This window comes from Macaca nemestrina, chromosome 15, assembly GCF_043159975.1.
Source record: "Macaca nemestrina isolate mMacNem1 chromosome 15, mMacNem.hap1, whole genome shotgun sequence".
Classification (NCBI taxonomy): domain Eukaryota; kingdom Metazoa; phylum Chordata; class Mammalia; order Primates; family Cercopithecidae; genus Macaca; species Macaca nemestrina.
The window spans coordinates 46,669,776-46,692,541 of NC_092139.1; the positions used below are offsets into that span (position 1 = coordinate 46,669,776).

General features: G+C 37.8%; 1 protein-coding gene across 8 annotated transcripts in view; it reads left to right on the top strand.

Annotated features, from left to right (window-relative positions):
• LOC105481500 (serine palmitoyltransferase long chain base subunit 3) overlaps positions 1 to 22,766 on the top strand; it is a 176,715-nt gene that overhangs the window by 54,069 nt on the left and 99,880 nt on the right. For all 8 annotated transcript variants that reach the window (XR_011613526.1, XM_071079673.1, XM_071079672.1 and 5 more), the window contains 2 exons: positions 14,427 to 14,581; positions 16,522 to 16,670. Coding sequence is in view for 7 of the 8 variants with exons in the window: in XM_071079673.1 (XP_070935774.1) it covers positions 14,427 to 14,581; positions 16,522 to 16,670 (304 nt within the window). In the remaining variant the exon portion in view is untranslated. The remainder of the gene's footprint in view (positions 1 to 14,426; positions 14,582 to 16,521; positions 16,671 to 22,766) is intronic.

Consider the following 22,766-nt stretch of genomic DNA (forward strand, 5'->3'; position numbering starts at 1 on the left):
CCAAAGACCATAGACGTCTGGGCACCAGCAAGGGTCGGTCTGTGGAGGTTGAGAACTTTTTGGTCTTGGCCAGGTCACAACCCTTCTATAAATCTTTAACAAAACATAGTTGTTTACATATCTCCCCTTTAATCCCAGAGTTAATTTCAAAAAACTACATGATCGCTGTTTTTATGTTTTATTTCAGTGCTCTATAATTATCCTAGCCTATGCATAGGAATGGGTAAAGGCTCCTTAAACAAAAATGGAATTTGTTGTTAGTTCTTTCGCTGTTTCACGGTTACGTCGCTAGTATCACCTGAGAGCTTGCTAGAACTCTCAGACCCAGTCCAGCATCTTTAGTTTATCGTGATCCTCAGGTGATACAGATACACATTAAAGTTTGAGAAGCGCTGCTATTCTAAAGATTCTCAACCTGAAATTCGGCTACCACCTGCATTCAGATGCAGGCAGCGCCATCACTTGAAACCTCCAGGTGTCTATCACCTTTCACATGCACAGCTCTCCTACTATCCCTTACAGGAAAGATGGTCTCAGCCCATCTGTACTTTATTGTGGTAGGCTTTGGCAGTTAACTGTTACAGATCAACAGCTGATAATACCAGATCAATGCTTTACAACCTTGGCTGCACATTGGAACGAGCTGTTCTGCCCCACGCATTCGTCATTACTAGCTTTTTCTCTCCAGTACTGCCTCCAATGTCTCTTTTACCACCCCCACCCCCACCCCCAACTCCACCCCTGGAGCCTGCAATCCCTTGATTTTAAGATCTTTTCATTCTCCTTTTCTCTCTCAGGTTCTCTTTTCCTTTCTTCTATCCATCTTAAATGCCATGGGCTTTGAAACGGCCTCATCTTGATACCCACCCCCATGGTGAGTGGTCACCCTTCAAATTCAGGGCCACTAGCCTCAACATAGCTCTTGGTACTGCCTGCCAATCACACTGTTACTTAGGACCTCTATCACTGACTGTTCTAAATGGCAACTTTGTACTTTCCCCTTTCCCCTCAAACCTGCAACACTTCTTGTACCTCCTTTCAACTAATAATCTTGCTTCAATCAACTACAGAAAAAAAAAAGTAAGGTTTTAAAGAATTAAAGTGAGTTTTATTTAGCAGTCTTCCTGAGGACTATAGACTGAAGCCTAGAGCCTCAGAGTAGCCCTTTAGAGAGGTTCTATCAGACTGCTCCAATGCAGCATTTCAGTTCACAGTTTATATACAGGTAGTAAAGATTCAGTATATGCAAAATCGCATCTAAGTTTGGGTGCAAGAGTGTATCTGATTATAGTCTACAGAAGCATAACCACTAATCCCATCAGACATTATCTTATGTGTAGGAAAAGGCAAGAACTGAAGTTAATTATTTATTTATTTATGTATTTATTTTTCTGGCGGATTGTCCCACTTAATTTATTTTTTAAATTTATATTTTTTTATTTGTATGAATTTAAGGGGGGAGAGTGCAGGTTTGTTATGTAGATATATTGTGTAGTGGTGAAGTATGGGTTTTTTGTATAACCATCACCTGAATAATGTGCATTGTATCCATTAAGTAATTTCTGATTCCTTGACCTCCTCCCACCCTCCCACCCTCCCACCCTTCCAACTCTCCGGTGTCTCTTATTTTACTCTCTACATCCATGTGTATACATTATTTAGCTCCCACTCAGAAGTGAGAACATGTAGTATTTGACTTTCTGTGTCTGAATTGTTTCACTTAAGATAATGGCCTACAATTGCATCCCTGTTGCTGCAAAAAGCATGATTTCATTCTTTTTTATGGCTGAATAGTATTCCATTGTGTGTGTGTGTGTGTGTATACACACACCACATTTTCTTTATCCAATCATCTGTTGATGGACTGTTCGGTTGATTTCATATCTTTGCTGTTGTCAATAGTGCTACAATAAATACGTATCTTTCTGATATAATAATTCCTTTTCCTTTGAGTAAATACCCAATAGTGGGATTGCTGGATCAAATGGTAGTTCTATTTTTAGTTCTTTGAGAAATCTCCATACTGTTTTCCATAGAAGTTGTACTAATTTACATTCCCACCAACAGTGTATAAGCATCCTTCTTTCTCCACAATCTTGCCAACATCTGTTATTGTTTTGGCTTTTTAATAATAGACATTCTGAAGTAATTTATCTTTTGAGGAATACAGTGACTCGGGGAAGAGATGTGGGGGGCCATACACTCTATCTTGTTTTGTCTTCGAAGCATCTTTCTAGAAAGCTGCACATCATCACAGAGTCAGGGGCCTTGTGAAATTATGCAGGCAAGCAGAAATGAGGAAAAAGCAGCTTCCAACATTTGTTACTTTGTCTCACACTTCTTATTTCATTGAGAAAATAGAAAAAGGTCAGCACATCCACCTGCTGTCTCCACCACCTACCTGCTACTGTGCTCATATACTTGGCCTTCCACCTGTCACTGTGGGGCAGGTGTCTGGGTTCCTATCGAGGCCACCTGTGCACTAGCTAACAGTCATCAGCAGTCATTCAGCCTTGACACATCCAAAACTGTGGGTTGAGTTTCCCCTCCAAACCTGTGCTTTTCACAATCTCCCGGTAAGTAAATGACAACTCCACCAGTCCAGGTGCTCTGGACAAAACCTCCAAGTCAAAGAGCTTTGACTCAGCTCTTTCCTTTGCACCCAAAGTCAATTCTGTAGGCCAGTACTGTCAGTTCTATGTTCCAAATACACTGGATTTGTTATCACACTACTTCTTACCACCCCTGCTGCTACAAGCTTTGTTCAAACCACCATCTCCTCTTACCTTAGATGTACCCTGCTTCTACCCTTAAACCCAATAGTCTCTTCTCAACTAACAAGCATTGTGTAATGTGTAATTTAAACATTAATTGTGTAAAATTAATGTTTACACAACTAAACATTAATTGTGATGTTTAAATCCTAAGTCAGGTCACAGCACATGTCTGGCGAGAACCCTTTAATATCTTCCCGTCTCCCAAGTCAAGTTGCTAGAGGCTCTGCAGAACATAGCCTCTCTTATGTCTCTAACTTCATCCCTTCTCTTCCTCTTCACTCCCAAGCACTGCTTCAGACACTAGGACCTCCTTGCTCTTCCTCAGGCACTACCCACATGTGCCTGCCTCAGGTAATTTCCACTTACATAGCCCTCTGCCTGGAATGGCCCTCCCTCGGGTACCCACATCGCTCACTCTTTGACTCAGCGATCACCAGGAAACCAATAGCTTTAACTGCAGCCAGAATCACTGGCCAGCACAATACCCCATCTGCCCCACCAGGCTTGGATCTAAATATCTTCTGGCTAAAAAGCAAGAAGGGGAGAAAGTTGTCCACAATTGTATCTGGCAGAGCATGTGCCATAGGCTAAGAAAGCAACCCCAAAATACCAAAGGCCAAGAAATATTTTGCTAAATAAAATCACTGGTAGAATCAGATCATAGTCTCACACAGTGAATACTCAAGATAGACCAACATCTATTTGTAGAGATATAGATATAGATATGTATAAGATGTATATTTTTATTTGCATAATGTAGAAACATATATATTTACACACTCACATCACTTGCACAAAGCCAGTCTGTGAATGAGTGGGTTAAGACAAGCCCTAATGGAAAGTCACTTTTTTTTTTTTTTTTTTTTTTTTGAGACAGAGTCTCGCTCTGTCGCCCAGGCTGGAGTGCTGTGGCCGGATCTCAGCTCACTGCAAGCTCCGCCTCCCGGGTTCCCGCCATTCTCCTGCCTCAGCCTCCCGAGTAGCTGGGACTACAGGCGCCCGCCACCTCGCCCGGCTAGTTTTTTGTATTTTTTAGTAGAGACGGGGTTTCACCGTGTTAGCCAGGATGGTCTCGATCTCCTGACCTCCTGATCCGCCCGTCTCGGCCTCCCAAAGTGCTGGGATTACAAGCTTGAGCCACCGCGCCCGGCCGGAAAGTCACTTCTTAAACTTCTGTTTTCTTCTTTTTCCTTTTTATTATGGAAATAATGCACAAAAGCAAGCATTATTTTATCTTTGTGCACGCATTTTTCCTGTCTCTTCCGTGCACTCAATTACACTTACGTTCATGTGTACTTACTCTGTCCTTTATGGGATCACATCATACATCTTGTTGTGTGACTTGTTTTTTTTCCCTAACTCTGTCTCTGAAGATATTTATATGCCAATACAGAACTACTTCATTCCTTTTAATAGCTGCATGATATTCCATAATATTCCATGTTACTCCATATGTGGGTACACCATAATATACTTATTACCATTTTTATTTTCACAAATAACTTGTCCATGATCAGTATGTGCATTTATTCTAGGATAATTCCTAGAAGTGGCTTTCTGAGTCCAAGGCATGTACATTTTAACTTCTGAGACATACTGCCAATTTGCCTTTCAAAAATGCTTGCCTAGACCAACTCCAGTGAACAGTATCCAACAATGCATGCTTCCTTGCCAGCACTTGGTAGGTTGATTATTATCAATATTTAAAAAGTGTTTTGCTAATCTGATGGCTGAACATTATTTATTTTTGTCTTAATTTGCATTTTCCTGATTAATATCATAACTGCACTTCTTTAAATATACTTTTTAGTTATTTACACAACTATTCTCAGACTGGCTGTTCCTATCTTTTGCTCATAATTGTATTAAACTTTTTGAAAATTGATTTAGAGGAACTCTTTCTATGTGCTCTTATATCAATAATTTTTCCATTAAATATATTTTAAATATTTCTCCAGTTCTGTTTCTTGGCTCTTAACTTTATTTGCCTTCTATTTAGCCGCAAATACATGTTTCAGTCATATATAGGAAATATTTATGTTTTCATTGTTGTTATTCGTTTTGAAGTTAGTTTTCTTTTCTCTCTCTTTGGGGAGGGGTGTTAGTCATGTTCATAAAATTTTCCTATAGTTTCATTCAGAACTTTTGTGATTTGGGCTGTTTATTTTAAACATCTAGTGTATAAATCTATTCATCCATCTAGTTTATTTCTATGTGCTGTGTGAGGTAAAGGACTATTTTTTATTTTTTTATTTTTTTATTTTTTATTTTTTGAGACAGAGTGTCACTGTCTCCCAGGCTGGAGGACAGTGGCGTGGTGTCAGCTCACTACAAACTTTCGCCTCCCAGGTTCAAATGATTCTAGTGCCTCAGTCACCAGAGTAGCTGGGATTACAGGCACCCACCACCACACTCACTTAATTTTTGTATGTTTAGTAGAGATGGGGTTTCTCCATGTTGACCTGGCTGGTTTTGAACTCCTGGCCTCAAGTGATCCGCCCCCCTCGGACTCCCAAAATGCTGAGATTACAGGCATGAGCCACTGCACCTGACCAATTTTTTAAAAGATATTTCTAATAATTTCCCCAATATCATTAATTAAATAGTTCTTTTCTTTTCTTTCTTTTTTTTTTTTTTTTTTTTGGATGGAGTCTTGCTCTTTTGCCCAGGCTGGAGTGCAGTGGCACGATCTTGGCTCACTGCAACCTCTGCCTTCTGGGTTCAAGCGATTCTCCTGCCTCAGCCGTCCAAGTAGTTGGGATTACAGGCGTGAGCCACCACACCTGCCCAATTTTTTAAAAGATATTCCTAATAATTTCCCCAATATCATTAATTAAATAGTTCTCTTTTTTTTCTTTCTCCTTTTCTTTTTTTCTTTCTTTCTTTTTTTTTTTTTTTTTTTTTTTTTTTTAGACGAAGTCTTGCTCTGTCGCCCAGGCTGGAGTGCAGGGGCGCGATCTTGGCTCCTGGGTTGGAACAATTCTCCTGCCTCAATCCCCCAAGTAGCTGCAATTACAGGCATGCGCAACCGCGCACTGCTAATTTTTCTATTTTAGTACAGAGGAGGTTTCACCATCTTGGTCAGGCTAGTCTCAGACTCCTGACCTCAAGAGATCCGCCTGCCTCAGTCTCTCAAAAGTGCTGGGAGTACAGACCAGGCGTGAGCCACACAGCACCATTAAATAGTTCATTTATAACTCACTTATATGAAATGTTGACTTATTTTTCTATTATTTGGGTACCTCTACAAGTTTTTAGATAATTCTTTAAGATTTTCTTTCTGTATATACTTTAGAATTAGCTTGTGAGGTATAGAATTTGGAAAAAACTGGCCATTTTCATTAAATCTACAGGTTATCTTTGGAAAATTTGATGTCTTCATAGCAGTCTTCCTGTTCAGAAATCTGTCTCTTCATTTCTTTATGTATTTCTTATGTTCTTTAGTAACATTTTATAATTTTCTTTATAAAAGTCTTACCATTTTCTCTTATTGAGCACAATTTTTTAATCATGACATCATTTGAATATTATCTTTTTCCCATACCATCTCCCAGTTAGCTATTGATAACATATAGCAAAGCAATTGTTATTTTTATATTCTAACCTCAAATGCTACCACTTTAATAAATTCCCTCCTTCGCAGTTTCTCAGATAGTTGCATTGGAATTTTTGGAATTTTTCATGGGTGACATGAAAAACTGTACATATAATATCTTTGAGATTTATTATTATAATAAACTTATTAATTGTCATATTTAACTCCTGTAAACTTACTTTTTTCTCTACTGAATTTTTTTAAAATAAATGTATGTTAATGCCTTTCACTGTGATTGTAAATTTGGTAGGGTTTTTTTTTTTTTTCCTAAAGTATTTCTGTGTAACTATCAGAAACATAAAAGTCCTTGGCTCTAATAGTTCTTGGTGGATGTTTTCCTTTTATTATGCTTTTTACCTTATATTCTAGTTTACCTTCTATTAATATTTATGTACCTTTTTTCTCTTCAATAGCCATCTCTCTTTTATCTTCAGCATTTCCAGAAAATGTATGTCTCTTATAAGCAACAAATAGATTGAAATACAAAAAAGTTGTATTTTAATAATATATTCTATTAACACTTATTTAAACCATATGAAATTACTGTTTTGATAGGTTAAAAATAGTCAAACATTGGCAATTCCATATGGTTCAACCTATTATAATACTGTAATTACATGTTTAAACTGATTCCTGCCATATTTATGTTTTACATTCATATCTTCTTTTATTTTTATTTTTTATTTCAAATATTTCTCCTTTTATACTTAGTACAGTTGTTTTTCTTTTAACATATATGCATTTTTTACTTCTTTTTTAAAAAAATTCAAGCTTTTTAAAAATTATAAATATTCAGTGTACAATATGGTGCTTTGATATACATATACATTTTGAAATAATTATAACTATCAAGCTAATAACATATCCATCATTTCACACAGTTAGTTTTTTTCTTCCTTCCTTTTTTTGGTGAGAACATTTAGGATCTACTTTCCTAATAATTTCAAGTATACAATATATTATTAACTATAGTCACCATGCTGTACATTAGGTCTCCAGAACTTATTCATGCTATATAATTGAAACTTTGTACCCTTTGACCAGTATCCCCCCCACCCTATTTTCACCATGCCTCCAGGCCTGGCAACCACCATTCTACTCTCTGCTCCTATGATTTCAATGTTTTTAGATTTCACACATAAGTGAGAGCATATGGTATTTGTCTTTCTTATTTCCCTTAGTATAAACTCCTCCAGGCGCATCCATGTTGTTGCAAATGTCCTTCTCTTTTAAGCCTGAATAGTATTCCATTGTGTATATATACCATATTTCTTTATCCATTCATCTATGATGGACACTTGGGTTGTTTACATATCTTGTCTATTGTGAGTAATGCTGCAATAAACACAGGAGTGCAAATATCGCTTGGAGATAGTGATGTCATTTATTTTGGATATACACCAAGAAGTGACATTGCTAGATCATATGGTAGTTCTATTTTTAAATTTTTTTGGAACCTCCATATTGTTTTTCATAATGGCTTCATCAATTTACCTTCCCACCATCAGTGAACAAGAGTTCTCTTTTCTCCACATCCTTGCCAACACTTGTTATCTGTTGTCTTTTTAATAACATCCATTCTCACAGGTATGAGGTGATTTCTCATTGTGGTTTTCATTTGAATTTCCCTGATGATTTGTGATGCTGACATTTTTTTATATATGCCTGTTGGTCATTTGTATGTCTTTTTTGAGAAATATCTGTTTGGGTCTCTTGCCCATTTTTTAATCAAGTTTTTGTTTGTTTGTTTGTTTGTTTTGCTACTGAATTGTTTGGATTCCTTATACATTCTGGGTAATAACACCTTACCAGACGTATGGTTTGCAAATATTTTCTCCCATTCTGTAGGTTGCCTCTTCACTCTGTTTATGATTTCCTTTGTTGTGCAGAAGCTTTTTAGTTTGATGCAATTCCATTTTTTGGTTTTTTGTTTTGTTTTGTTTTGTTTTTGTTGCCTGTGTTTTGAGATCATAGCAAAAACTTCACTGCCCAGATCAATGTCAAGATTTTTCCCTAAGTTTCTCTCTAATCGTGTTACAGTTTCAGGTCTTACATTTAAGTATTTAATCCATTTTGAGTGCATTTTTGTATATAGTATGAGAAAAGAATCCAATTTCATTATTCTGCATATGTATATCCAATTTTTCCAACACCGTGTATTGAAAGGACTCTCCCCAGTGTGTGTTTTTGGTGCCTTTGTTGAAGATCCATTACTGTAGATGCATGAATTTATTCCTGGTATCTCTATTCTGTTCCATTGGCTTAAGTGTCTGTTTCTATGTCAGTACCATGCTGTTTTGATTACTGTAGCTTTGTAGTATATTTCAAAATTAGGTAGTACACTCTCAATTATTACAGAAAATGCCTGTGGGTGTTAACCTTATGACTCCTTGCATATACTGAAAAATATGTGTATTTGTTTTTATTTGGTTGCTGACTTGGAAGAGTACAGAATTTTAAGTTCAAGTTTTAAGCAATCTGATTTTTATTCTCTTTTATGAAGTGTGAAACTTTATTTGCTTTAATAAGTACCTAATGAACTCTTTATATCTTAAAATTCAAATCTTTCCTCATCTCTAGAAATTTCTCCCTTCTCTTCCTTCTTATACTTTGCTTTCTTTCCCTCCTCCTTCTCTTCCTTTCCTCCTTAATTTCCTTCTTTCAATCTTGCCATGTCTATTAGAGAGATGTTTGTTCTTCTGAATCTGCCCTATATATATCTCTCGACTTTCCCTTTATATTTTCTTTTCTTTGTTCTTTTCACTCTCTTATGAAAAAAATCATCAATATAATATTCTAGCTTATTAATTTGCCATTTTGTTTTGGTCATTATTTTTTGAACTGTTTATCCTTTAAATGGGCACGATGTTCTCCTATGTTTATATAAAAATGTCACTTCTACATATATATATATTTTTTTCATGTTCACCTATTTGAGTGACTGTAGAAGTGGAACAGGATGAGTTTCCAGGGCCAATAGATTGTCTTCTTGTTATGTGGGCTCTCCATTTCTCTACAATGGGGCATTGCTCTTCCCTCTACTTCTTGTTGCCCACCACAGAGCTTTGTCCTGTGGCGAATATTTTCGCTTCTTATTTATTAGCCCAATAGGAAGAAGATGAAGGGATGTACCCTCACCTTGAATGTCAGCTTGTTATAGTTCTGCACTCTCAACTTGAAGCTGCCTTTATTAGCTTACATCCATGCCAGTCTTCTCCGCAAATATTTGGACCCATGGTTTCCTGTGGTTTAATTTCCCCAGTGATCAAATCTTACTTATGTCTGTCTTTGTGATTCTTCTGCATTTCTGATGCATTGATGACACTCTTGATGCTCTTTCTAGGCATTTATAACTTTATTTTGTTTCTTAAGTATCTATTTTTTATTGTTATTTACATGGAACTTTTAGAAGAGTGGTAGGATTCATACAAGTACTGAGTCTGCCATCTTTAGTCAATATCTCTAATTCTTTAAGAATAAAAATTAAATTTAGCCATCTTTATGTTAGGTTCTTATACTTCGAAGAACTACTGTAAATACAGTTACCTTTACCAATACAAAGGAAAATATAAGCGTATTTTGTTATTATCCCAAGTTCTGCTTTAGAAACAGCTGGCTCTCAAAAGGACAATTATATAAAATACAGTGTTCAGTGAGAACTGAAGTGCCAATATAGATACAAATGAATAACTTTGTGTTTGATAAAGATTCTTTCTCACCCTACAAGAGATATGCTTCCAAATTTGATAATAGTTTTAACAATGAGCTATGGATATACTCTTTTCACTTTCGTACAAGCATAAAGCCTTGTAGCAGGGTTTATTGGAAGGAGCATGGTTTGGGAACTGGAAATATTAATAATTTCTATTTTGTCCAATCAAGTTTTCTGACTTTCCATCAACTTATCTATAAAAATTTGATAGAAATATCTATAACACTTGGAAAATTATAAATTATAGTACAAATATAAAGGTTGAAAAATAAAGATTATGACATTGCAGAAGACATAATACTATTTTGTGGGTCTTTTTAGATTTAACTCACCTCTTACTACACTCCGTTCTCCAAAATGATTGTGTCCTTATGGCCTGGTATTTTCTATCACATCTAGCCATTTGTTCAGAAAGCAAAATAAAGATGGTAAGGCAAATGACAAATTAAGTCTACAGATAAATAAAGATACATCCTATTGCAATGCTTTTGTTTTTGAAATATCAAGTCAGGCTTCATTTTCTGGTTTAGTTAAAATGCTGTGGGAAGCTTCTCTGAGACTAGAGGACATTGACCTTTGGAAGGTGTTGGCTGCTCCTGAAGAAAGCTCCTGGCTGTTTAAAGGAATGGGGTGGAGTGGAAATACACCCAGACAGGAAACCTTGCAGGTGGGGAGAAGAAGAGGGCCACGCCCAAAAGCAAGTCAATTCATTCACCTATCAGATCTTTAATTCTAAGTAGGCCTCTGAACTCAATTGGCCCTCTCAGAAACATGTACGTTACTGACCTTGTATATCGGATCTGGGTTAATGTTTATGTCATGCACAAAGAAATAACTCTGAGTACTTTAAAAAAAAAAAAAAAAAAAAAACTAGCACTTCCTTTTTGCAGGGGAGTTGCAAGTACTTAATTTATAAAATTTCTATTGAGCATGAAGATTATTCCCTAGAAGGAAGCCTTTTCTGACCCCACAGAATATATTAGAATCCCCGTGTCTTGCTCTCAAAGCATTTATCTCAGTGAAGAGACAGCTGCCCATTTCTACATAGGTACAAATTCTGAATCCCTGAGTCAGGAGGCAGAGAGGTTAGACAGGATGAAGTATTTTCTGACCTTCTCTTAGGTGGCCATGACAATGCATCCACACGTGGCATGGGCTGGGAAGCCATGGGCTGTTTTTTTAAGCCAACGCCAAGTTCCCTATGACTAAAGGACACTGCTACTATATATAGTCTGGCAACCTACTGGCCCTAGTTTTCCATATCATGGGTCAGGGTTTTTGTCATCAGTGGTGTTTTGGAGGGAAGCTAGGTATGACCGAAATTACTCTGAAGTCTCTGTCTAGGGGAGTGGGTGAGATCCGAGGCCGACCAGAGTTCAAGTCACGCACCTTTCTGGGCCTGATTCTCCTCATGGGTCGAGTGGGTGTTTGAGCTCTAAAACGGCAGTCGCCAATCTTTTTGGCACCAGGAACTGGTTTTGAGGAAGACAATGTTTTCCACAAAAAGCCAGGTGGGGTGAAGGGGTATAGTTTCAGGATGAAACTGTTCCACCTCAGATCATTAGGCATTAGATTCCCATAAGGATCACATAACCTAGACCCCTTGCATGCGTAGTTCACAATAGGGTTTGCACTCCTAGGAGAGTCTCATGCCACTGCTGATTTGACAGGAGGTAGAGCTCGGAGCTCAGGTGGTAATTCTCACTCACCCGCTGCTCACCTCCTGCTGTGCGGTTAACAGGCCACAGACTAGTACTTGTCTGCAGCCCAGGGGTTGGGGACCCCTGCTCTGTGATTGTAGTGGCGCCTCTAGCCCTGGTGCCCTGTGCATCTTGTGGTTCCAAATCTGAAATTAATTTTAATTTTATAGACAGAATATTTTGGTTCTTGTCTCCTTCTCTCCAAAACCAACTGCTACTTTATTTTGGGTAAGATTTCTCATAAAACCTAAAATTATAATTCTCTTCATAGTCCGGAAGTAGTACTTACACACCTACTTCTCTCTTTTCTCGTGATAGAAAGAGTTTACAGGTTATCATTTCAAATAAGGCTTTTAAAATTATAAATAGAGAAACAACATTTGGGGATATAGAATAATTCACAAAGCAGTAAACAGTCTGAAAAAATGTATTGAATCAAAGAAGAAATAGTTTGAGAATGAGTTTTCTAGAATTATATAATCTTGTAGCCTCAAAAATATGTCTCTTTCCCTGTGAGAAAGACATATAAAGAGTATAATTGATTATCAGAAACTTGGAGCTTTAAATTTTAACAAAACCTACATCACAGCTACTTAAAGAAAATGCATTCAAGGTGAGACTTCTAAATGTAGAATTGCCCAACCATCCTTCAAATTCAGACAGTATATGCTTACGAACACTCTTTCCTACAAAAAAAAACTATAGTTTTTCCCCCAATAAATGATGCTATTGTCACCAAAGACCAAAGGATGAAGTGATGGAACAGTCTGTGGCTTGGGTGTAGCCATCTGCCATCAAAACCTGCCTATTCTCTATATTATCTTCTGCAATGAACCAGCGCAGAGAATGAGTGGGCAAAGCAGTAGCATAAGAAGGTCATCCACAAAGGCACTCCCCATGGTTTCCTTGTTCCTTCAGGAAATCAGCTCCATTTAATAACGGAAAGGAGAGCGCCAAGTGCTCCAAGAGCATAGGAGGGAGAATGAGAACGCTCACTCCCAATTATTCAGTGACTCCTCATTACCTGCAGGATAAATGATGAGCTCTTCCTGCAAATGCTTCGGGTGCTCAAGTTCCCACTGTCTGTGCCCAGCTGACACTGCAGCCTCACCCACTCTGTAGGGAGTCATTAGGGGATGGGGTCAGAAAGGTAACCTAAAGCCATATGAGTCAGGACGTCAAATCAGGAGTGAGGTGGGAGCCATTGTAAGTTCTGAGCAAAGAGTGACAGCATACGTGTTATATTTTATTCTTATTAATTCTTCCCAAATGCACTCCACGTTCCCAGCATACAAACCCACTCTCCTGAGAACTCCCCAAGCATCCCTGCCCATAACAATCTCATTCTGCCCTGATGTCCATCACCAGGGACTCTCCTACATAAAGCTTCCCTGATTCCTCGAACAAGGTGGGACTCTCCCTCCTACTCTAATCCCACGAATGTCCAAAGTGCTTGGCTTAGACCACAGTTATTGCATTTTCTGCCTTGGATTAACTTTCTTCCTGTTTGCTCCAAGGCTGCTTGCAGGAGAATCTTGAGTCTGCAGCATTTATCCTAAGAAAACTTTGCCATGAACTATTGATATCTCACTTGTATCATTTTCTCATTGCTCCAGTATATCAACTTTGAAAACAAAAGACATCATTCTGTTTATAGCATTCTTTTTTTAGTAATGGTAATTCCACTTACATAATTTATCTCTAGCTCACAGAAAATGTCAAATCCTAGAAAACGTAGCACTCCTATGTGTGATGTTAGCATCATTCTTGAACAGCTATTGGCCAACAATTCATTTGATGAATCTGATTTTTCCTAAATAGATTATTCTGATGCAGATGATTCTGATGTTAGTTCCATTTAGAACTAACTCCAAGAACAGTTTTTATATTTTATTTTCACATTGAAAATCAGTCAGATTTGTTTCAGCCTCGAAGAGCATGTTTATGTAAAATTAAATGAGGGCCGGCAATGAGCTGTACTTTTTTTTCCAAACTGGAAGAGGGAACTATTAAGAGTCAAATGATAACATTAGACATGTCTTGCTTTAAGCCTCAGCTAGATTGCAGAGCTCTTTAGTCATGGATTACACTTTATACAGCAACTCAGTGTTGTTACCTCAGCTGTGAGAGAGGCCTGCTGCCTCCACGAGCTCCACTGATCAGTTTCCAAGCCCTGGACCATGTAACAGCCAGCCACCCCCCAACAGCAGTTTTGCCAGCAGGTCCAACAGTTCAAGTTCATCCCAACTTCTAAAAACACAGTGAGTGGATATATTCATGTTCAAAAAAGTTGAAAACACATGATCATCTCAACCATTTTTTTCCAACGAAACTGCTTTGGACATAGACACCTGTGTTACCCTTAGAGAAACGGCTGGGATTTGTTGTCACCACTTGCTCTCGTGCTTGTATTGCACTGACATCTTTGTTACCCCTATTCATCACATGTTTCCATTCCCCCACTAAAAGGCATATTCTTTGGCCTCACAGATTTACTTCCCTCACCTACTGACCTTTGCTCAAAATGTATCTGTTAGATGTATCATTTCCATAGCTCTTCCAGATCTTCTTCTCTTCTTCAGTTGTAAGTGAAATCCAGAAAGCAAAGAACCAAAAATAACCTTCTACCTTTGTTCTAACAGGATTTTGTACCACTGTATCAAGACTTTGAAAATTTTTATACACGAAACCTTTACATGCGAATCAGAGACAACTGGAACCGGCCCATCTGCAGTGCCCCAGGGGCTCTGTTTGACGTGATGGAGAGGGTGTCGGATGACTATAACTGGACATTTAGGTGAGCGCGCCACTTGGGGGGCTTCGGGAAAAGAAAATCCTTTCAAGGAAATCCTAGCATGGGCACTAGATGACAAATCTGAAAAAAACAAGGCATGGAAGCCGTTGGTTTTGTATCATTTATGCCTTTGCAAGCCCTCCTGATGCCAGGGGAAGAAAGCACAGTAAAGTAATTAAGCAGCTGCCAGAGTGACTTTTTGGATTGTAATTAACCTAAGACCTGTGTCAGAAGGTGCAGAACACACCAAGCCAGTCAGGAAGACCCCTTTCCGATTTATTGACAAATTCTACTCTCCTACTTCTAGCTGAATGAGACAGTGATGACCATGGTTCTTGTTCCGTTAGAAGGCTCTTGCTGGAATTTAAACCAGAGCATAAGTGTCATGGAAATAAGTGCCCAAGGAAAATCAGGGCTAAGTAACAATCCATGGCTCAAGATGTCTTTCTCCAACGCTCTGCCCAACTTCATCATGGGTTTACCTTTCTCTTAGGGAAAACCATTTTTTGGTAACAACTTTTTTGATGCATAATAGATGTACATTATTTTGGAGTACATATAATAATTTAATACATTCATATAAACTGTAAAGATCAAATCAGTGTACTTGGGGCATCCATCATCTTAAATATTTGTTTTTTTATGACAGAATCATTTAAATTATTTTCTTATAGCTATTTTAAAATAGACCATACATTATTTTATAAACCACAGTCACCCTACTGATCTGAGTTTTATTTCTTCTATCAAACCGTATCTTTGTACCTGTTAGTCAACTTCTCCCCCTCCTCCCTACCTTTTCTAGCCTCTGGTAACAACCAATCTACTCTCCCTTCATGGGATATGCCTTTTTAGCTCCCATGTTATAGATTTAAAAAATGTGATATTTGACTTCTGTGCCTTGCTTATTTCATTTAATATAAAGGCCTACAGTTCTATCCAAATTGCTTCAAATGACAAGGTTTTCTTTTTTTTTTCTTTATGGTGACAACAGTGCAAGTTAATAAGAAAGAAAATACATGATTTGGGCCAGACCTAAGGCCTCTCCAGCACTAGGATAATTTTTTTTTTTTTACATTTGAAAAATAAGACTTTATTAAATCAAATGAATGGGTATATCTGTTTCCTAAGAAAGACGATGATAATGAACTTGGTGGAAGGAATAATAGCGGGTAGGAGTTTGCTGATTTTGCTTTTAGCCTCATGGTAGTTGGTAGAGAATCTGGGAATGATTAGCTTTTTTTTTTGTTTTTTGTTTTTTTTTTAAATGTGACTGCTTATTCACGGCTGCAGCTTCAGTTCTGAGTTGATGCTTGAACTGCCAGCAGTATCCATTATTCCAAACGCGGTCCAAAGAGGGCAGTCAGCTTGCACTGGTCCTGGAGCTGTGATCAAAGTTGGCCCCAACTCAGCTTGGGGAAAGTTTCTTCAACTTTTTCCTTTTCTTTAATAAATTCTTTATAGAACGGTCCTGTTTGTTGGTTCCCAGAGATGTATCCTTCATCTTGGATCATCCAGGGAGGTGTGGTACCTGAGTGGATGTTACCAACTCCTGGTATATCCTGATGACCAATGAATATCAGAGATTGTCCTGTCTCCATCCAGTCAAGTCCTGGAGCTGTGGCAGGTCCAAGTTGGAGGGCTGCTGTGAGCTGGAAGCTACTTGGCTGTTCATCCTTTTCCAGCTTCCAGGGACTGAAGAACCCTCTTCTGGGTCTGGCACTGGCTGAGGGGGTCTGGATCCTCTGAGGGAAACCAACCTCTAGGACAGACTGAACCACCTCTTGCCAGTTCTATTCTGCCTCATGGATCTGAGCTGTCATCTCCTTGGTCACCTCATTCTCTTTTTCTTCATAGGAACCCAAACCTTCCATCAGGGATTTTTTGAATCATGCATAACCCTGGGGAAAGGATTGTGTGCTCATTTACATGTTTCCCTGCAGGTTTACTGGAAGAGTCATCAAAGATGTCATCAACATGGGCTCCTATAACTTCCTTGGTCTTGCAGCCAAGTATGATGAGTCTATGAGGACAATAAAGGATGTTTTAGAGGTGTATGGCACAGGCGTGGCCAGCACCAGGCATGAAATGGGTATGTACACTCACTGTTTTGAAATTTTTTCCTGTTAGGTCTCAGATTCCTTGTGTCTGCCTCTCAAATCTAGATCATATTTGGACGGTGTGCCTTAAAAACGTGTCATGCAATACAGAAAGATACATTTTGGGAAATTTCAAGCATTAGACTGTTGCCAGGCAGTTTATTAATTACATGTTTCAATTCTCCAGAATAGAAAAAAATAGATATTTCCTCCCCATATTATCTAAAATAGCAACACTGTGCCTCCTCTAGCTGGTCCTTTTCCACCCTTTCTTCCACTTTTCTTAATGATGTTCATCACTGGTTAAAATGATCTTGTATTTGTATTCGTATATGGCCTGTCTCTGCTCCTAAAACATAAACTTTGTGAGAAGAAGGGTTGGACTTGTGTAAAGTTGCATTGAACAAATGAATGAATCGACCAGGTGGAGCAGAGGAGCAGACTGCCTTTTTATTTTCCTTTTAGCTAAAATGTTTTTCTTTTACTCAAAGGAGTAACATCTGTGAGAAGGAAACCCACTCCTCTTCAATTCAGGAAGAAAGAATAATGCTTGCTTGCTCTTACGTAGTGCTTTTCAATTCTTGGCATGAGGATAGAGAGAGGGAGAGAGAGGGAGAACGTTCATTTATTCAAAAAAACAAAAAACAAAACAAAACAAAACAAAAAAAACACCTGTGTAGGCAGCACAGGTGGTGTTATTCTCATCTTCTGGGGGAAGAATCTGAGATCATGGCACCTAGGTGATGTACTTAAGGAAGGTAAATAACCAACCTAATTCCCGGTCTAGCTCAGCTTTCTCTACTACAGCACTTCTCCCTCCCAGTGACACATGCAAGGTTCACCAGGTCGGTTGGGTCTGTCTAAGAATTGGAGGCAAATGTGACTAAAAAGAGATTTACTATCATGTTAATGAATTATGAACCACATGTCCCTCTTAGATAACCAGTTAGCAGAGAGTTTTATAAACAATTTAATTATTCAGACTTGTGCAACAAATAATTCACATTGAACAAAGTAGGTACCTTTTTATCCCAACATTAATTGGCTAAAGCTCTAGAGTTAATAGTGGGCGCACAGATTTCTTTAAAAAAATCTTACTGGCAGGGCACGGTGGCTCAAGCCTGTAATCCCAGCACTTTGGGAGGCCGAGACGGGCGGATCACGAGGTCAGGAGATCGAGACCATCCTGGCTAACACGGTGAAACCCCGTCTCTACCAAAAAAACACAAAAAACTAGCCGGGCGAGGTGGCCGGCGCCTGTAGTCCCAGCTACTCGGGAGGCTGAGGCAGGAGAATGGCGGGAACCCGGGAGGCGGAGCTTGCAGTGAGCTGAGATCCGGCCACTGCACTCCAGCCTGGGCGACAGAGCGGGACTCCGTTTCAAAAAAAAAAAAAAAAAAAAAAAAAAAAAAAATCTTACTTATCTTCATTTTGAGGCATAAGGGCTGGAGATGTTAACAGGGTGGAGATGAAAATGGGAGGTTTTACTCCGCTTAGAAAAACTGGGTCACCTGTGATGCCCCATTTGGAGATGGGGCAGAGACTGAAGGAGTACCCCTAGCCATAAGGAGCACAGGGTCAGTAACCATTTGAGATATTTCCTCTGGTGCTGGTGACACCCAATACCAGGGTTGTTGACGACCAGGCAGAAGACACATTCCTGACAACAACCCCCCAACTCAAAGAGACAGCACACTCCCTACGCAGGCGGTAGAGACTGAAGGAAAGCTGCTTGATACAGCCAATGTTCACTTACAGGGGAAGCCAGATATGGAACATGGGTCCCCGACTCTGCAGGTTTAGCAAACCCTAAGAAACTAGGCAGAAATGAAGGTCCCATTTGGTACTGCACTCAGACCAAGTTCTTTCTCCACCTACTCACCCTTCTGAATCGCCCAGTTTTTAATATTTCTCCATTTCATTTAGCTCTCCATGTCAAGTTCTAAGAAAAGGACTTTAACATTTTTCAAGTAAATAGTGAAAGACTCAAAGAGAAGCCACCCACGCTAATTTTAGGCAAATAGAATGACTGAAACATGAATATAAGCAGTCAGTCAGGAAATGAATAAATAAAGAGGGGATATTTAAAGTATTCTGCAACATTAATAATAATCTTTTTTTTTTTTTTTTTTTTTTTTTTTTTTTTTTTTTTTGAGACGGAGTCTTGCTCTGTCGCCCAGGCTGGAGTGCAGTGGCGCGATCTCGGCTCACTGCAAGCTCCGCCTCCCGGGTTTACGCCATTCTCCTGCCTCAGCCTCCCGAGTAGCTGGGACTACAGGCGCCCACAACCGCGCCCGGCTAATTTTTTGTATTTTTAGTAGAGACGGGGTTTCACCGTGGTCTCGATCTCCTGACCTTGTGATCCGCCCGCCTCGGCCTCCCAAAGTGCTGGGATTACAGGCGTGAGCCACCGCGCCCGGCATATTAATAATAATCTTAACATGGCATGCAAGAATTAGGAGTAGCACAATTCTGAAAGCCATTTATTCTAAGGAATATAGGTAACTTTTGGAAAACGTGTCTTAACAGAATATTTAACAGTACAAATGGGTTAACAATGAAAATTGGAAAGCTAAAAGTTCAACAATTTTTAGAAACCAAAATAGGTTCTTGAGAACCTACAAGTTTATGAACATTTAATCACTAAAAAATAACTCCTCAGAGATTTTACAAATAGTTTTCAATATTCCAGGGGGAAAAGGAAAATAAAATCCATGTAACAAAAAAGGAAAGACAGAAAAGGAAATAACAAGCAATCACTTAAAACATAAATAACAGATATTATTTTCACAAAAAAAAAAAAATGTACCTAGAAGAGATTTGTCTATCAAAAGAAAAAGACTGAGATTTGGCCAAAAACCTAAACTCAACTATGTGCTGTAATTTTAAAATATACAATATTAAGTTAAAATTATTTCAAAGGGTGAAAAATAGAAAGATAGGTCCCACCAGGTACCTAGTGCCCACTCCCTGCTGCAACCACCAAAGGGGCTCCAAAGGGTGGTTGCGTTAGTAGAAGGAGCAGCAAAGGAAGAGCCCAGAAGGAAGGTTCGTGGAGGAAGATTGTTTGCCAAACCTGTACCTATAAATGTTAAAACCGAGACCCAAAATACAACTTGAAATGATGTATTTCCAGACACATCTGTACAGAAGTGTAAATGCTGTTTTCAAGATGTGAAATTATATACTACTGCTTATTTTAGAGTAGAACTAAAAAATAGTGGAATACAAAAGTAAGGGAGGCTTGGGCTACTTTATGGGTCAATTTACATTCCACTTAAATGAAGCAACAAAAAACAAAAAAATGATATGGCAATAGGAGACTATAAAGTGTCTCCCACAGTTGACAACCATTGAGCTAGCATAACCTTGATCTCCAAATCTGACAAAAATGCATTTTAAAAAGGGAAAAGTATAAATTATTATAACTTTATACATTTTATATATAAAATAGAAATGGTATTATTATTACTTATAAAGTAATAATTAGGTTAATTACTTATAAAGTAATAAAGTAAGAAGCCAAAAATAAATAAATAAATGATATAGAAGACATTAACAATGTAATCGTTAATGATTAATTGTTAATTTAATAGTTATCTATTGAATGCTCAACCTTAAAACATATTACCACTATACCTCACCTTTTTAAATCCTCATTGAATTTTCATAAAAATCTACTATATATTACGCCACAAAGAAAATCACATGAAATTCTAAAAAGTAGAACCTACATGAGTCACATTCTCGAATCCTGTGAAATAAAGCTAAAAATTAATAACAAACTAACAGGTATAAGATTATGGGAAGCAGCTAGTTGTGTAGATAGAGGAAACTGTAAGTCTTACCTTACTAAGCAGGAAAGATGAAAGCTAGTAAACTGGGCAACCAACATAGCAAAGAACAAAGGAAAAGCAAAAGTATTGAATTATTAAAGTTAAAAACAGAAACTTAAGAATTTGAAAGAGTAATTTCTATTGAGCCAAGCTGTCTGTACTTTTTTTTTTTTTATTTAAAGAGTTAGAGTTTCATTCTGTTACCCAGGCTGGATTGCAGTGGTGTAATCACAGCTTACTGTAACCTCAAACTCCTGGCTTCTAGTGATCCTCCTGCCTCAGCCCCAAAAATACTAGGATGATAGGGAGGAGCCACCACCCCAAGCCCAACATCTGTATTTTTAATAAGTCACCGCAGGCGATTCGGGTAAGCAGCCACACTTGACAACCATTGAGGTAGCATAACCTTGATCTCCAAATCTAACAAACATGCATTTAATAAACTGAAAAGTATAAATTACTATTACTTTATATATTTTATATATAAAATATAAATAATATTATTACTTATAAAACTATTACATATTTTTCAAAGTAACAATATTTTATAAATATATAAAAAGAAAATATAAATATATTTTGTAAGTAATAATGTAATAATATATGTATTATATATGAAAATTGGCATTAAGACTAACAGTACATTCAAATCACAGAATAACATAATCAAGTAATTCTATTCAGGGATCAAAATAATACTTCAATAAGATCATTTAAAATATTGAAATAGCTAAGAAATAAACTCATTATCTTCACAGATGCTGCTAAGCATTTATAAAGTTCATTATCCATTTCTCTAAAATTTTAAATAGAATATAAACAAGAAATTCCTGAATAGAAAAAAAATATCTTCCTTGAAGAGATTGTACTATGATTCTTGGTTAAATACCAGAAGTATTTATTTTAAAGTCAAGAAAAAGATGAAGATGCCTGTTTTACTATCATTTTTAATAACCTTTGGAAGTACTAAACAGTATAATTAATTCATTATTCATTCTTTAAGTTAATGAATATTTATCGAAAGACTATTGTGTGACAGAATAAGAAGTATATATATAACAAAGGAAGAGGTAAAACAGCCATTATCTGTAGATGAGTTTATTGTTCACCTTCTGGGTTTCAAGCTTTGACCTGTGGGGGGCAAGTGAGACTTGTGGAGGGGCTGTTCTTGGGGCTACCAGAGAAAGGGGGAATTGACCAAGTAGGACAGTGAGCCCATCCCTCACTATGCCTCTCCACTCCACTCAAAACAGAGTTTTGGTCCATTTTCCTCCACTTTACATATTTAAGTAATCAAAAATTTATTAGACATAAAAAGATTCAACAAAGAACAATTTTTAATTCATACAGTAAAGTTAATAATCAACTATAAACAGTAAGAGAATATACTAGGGAAATAATATTACTACTAAATATAACCAAAATTAGCAAACACCTAGGGAATACACTTATTTTGAAAATGTTTGGAACCTATTGAAAGAAAACTATAAAACTTTTATAAAAGACTTAACAGAAGACATTTTTAAAAAACGGAAATACCATATACTTGAAGGGGAAAATTCAGTACTGTGATTATATTAATTATTCCCCAAACGAATATGTAAATTGAACACAAGCTCAATAAGAAGGGTAGAGGTGGATGGGTAGAAACTAAAAGCCTAGAAACAGATACAACATTGCACTCTCATTTGTACGTGATAAGAAGAGTATTTCGGATCAGGTGAGAAAAGGATCAATGATTTCATGATTAGTGTTATAACTGGTTGGTCATATAAGGGAAGAAGTTATATTCCCACCTCACATATTACATCTAGGTAAATTACACCTAGATAAATTGCAAATACATTTGAGATTGACATGGAAAATACAAAAACCACCACCACCACCACCAAAAACTTTCAAAATAATTGAGTGAATGAATAAATGAATTGATGAAAAATATCAAATGAGCAAAATAAAACTACTGAGACAATTCAAATATGAAATGCACTCTGTGTGTTCCCAGGGAGGACCCTGTTAGGAATGTCAGACTATAGTTTTCTTGATGTGCGCAATGCTTTTCTAGTTTGTCACTTATGACCAAACCCTGCTCAGTTCTACAACCTGTGTTGGCCTGCCATCTTTTCCAGGTGACTTCACCTCACCCTGGCAGAATGCCCTCTGGGTGGGAGGGGTCCTGCAAGCTGACTCAGTGCCACAGGGGCCACCCTGGTCATGGAAAATGGGCAGGCACTCTTCCCTGCTGGAGGTGAG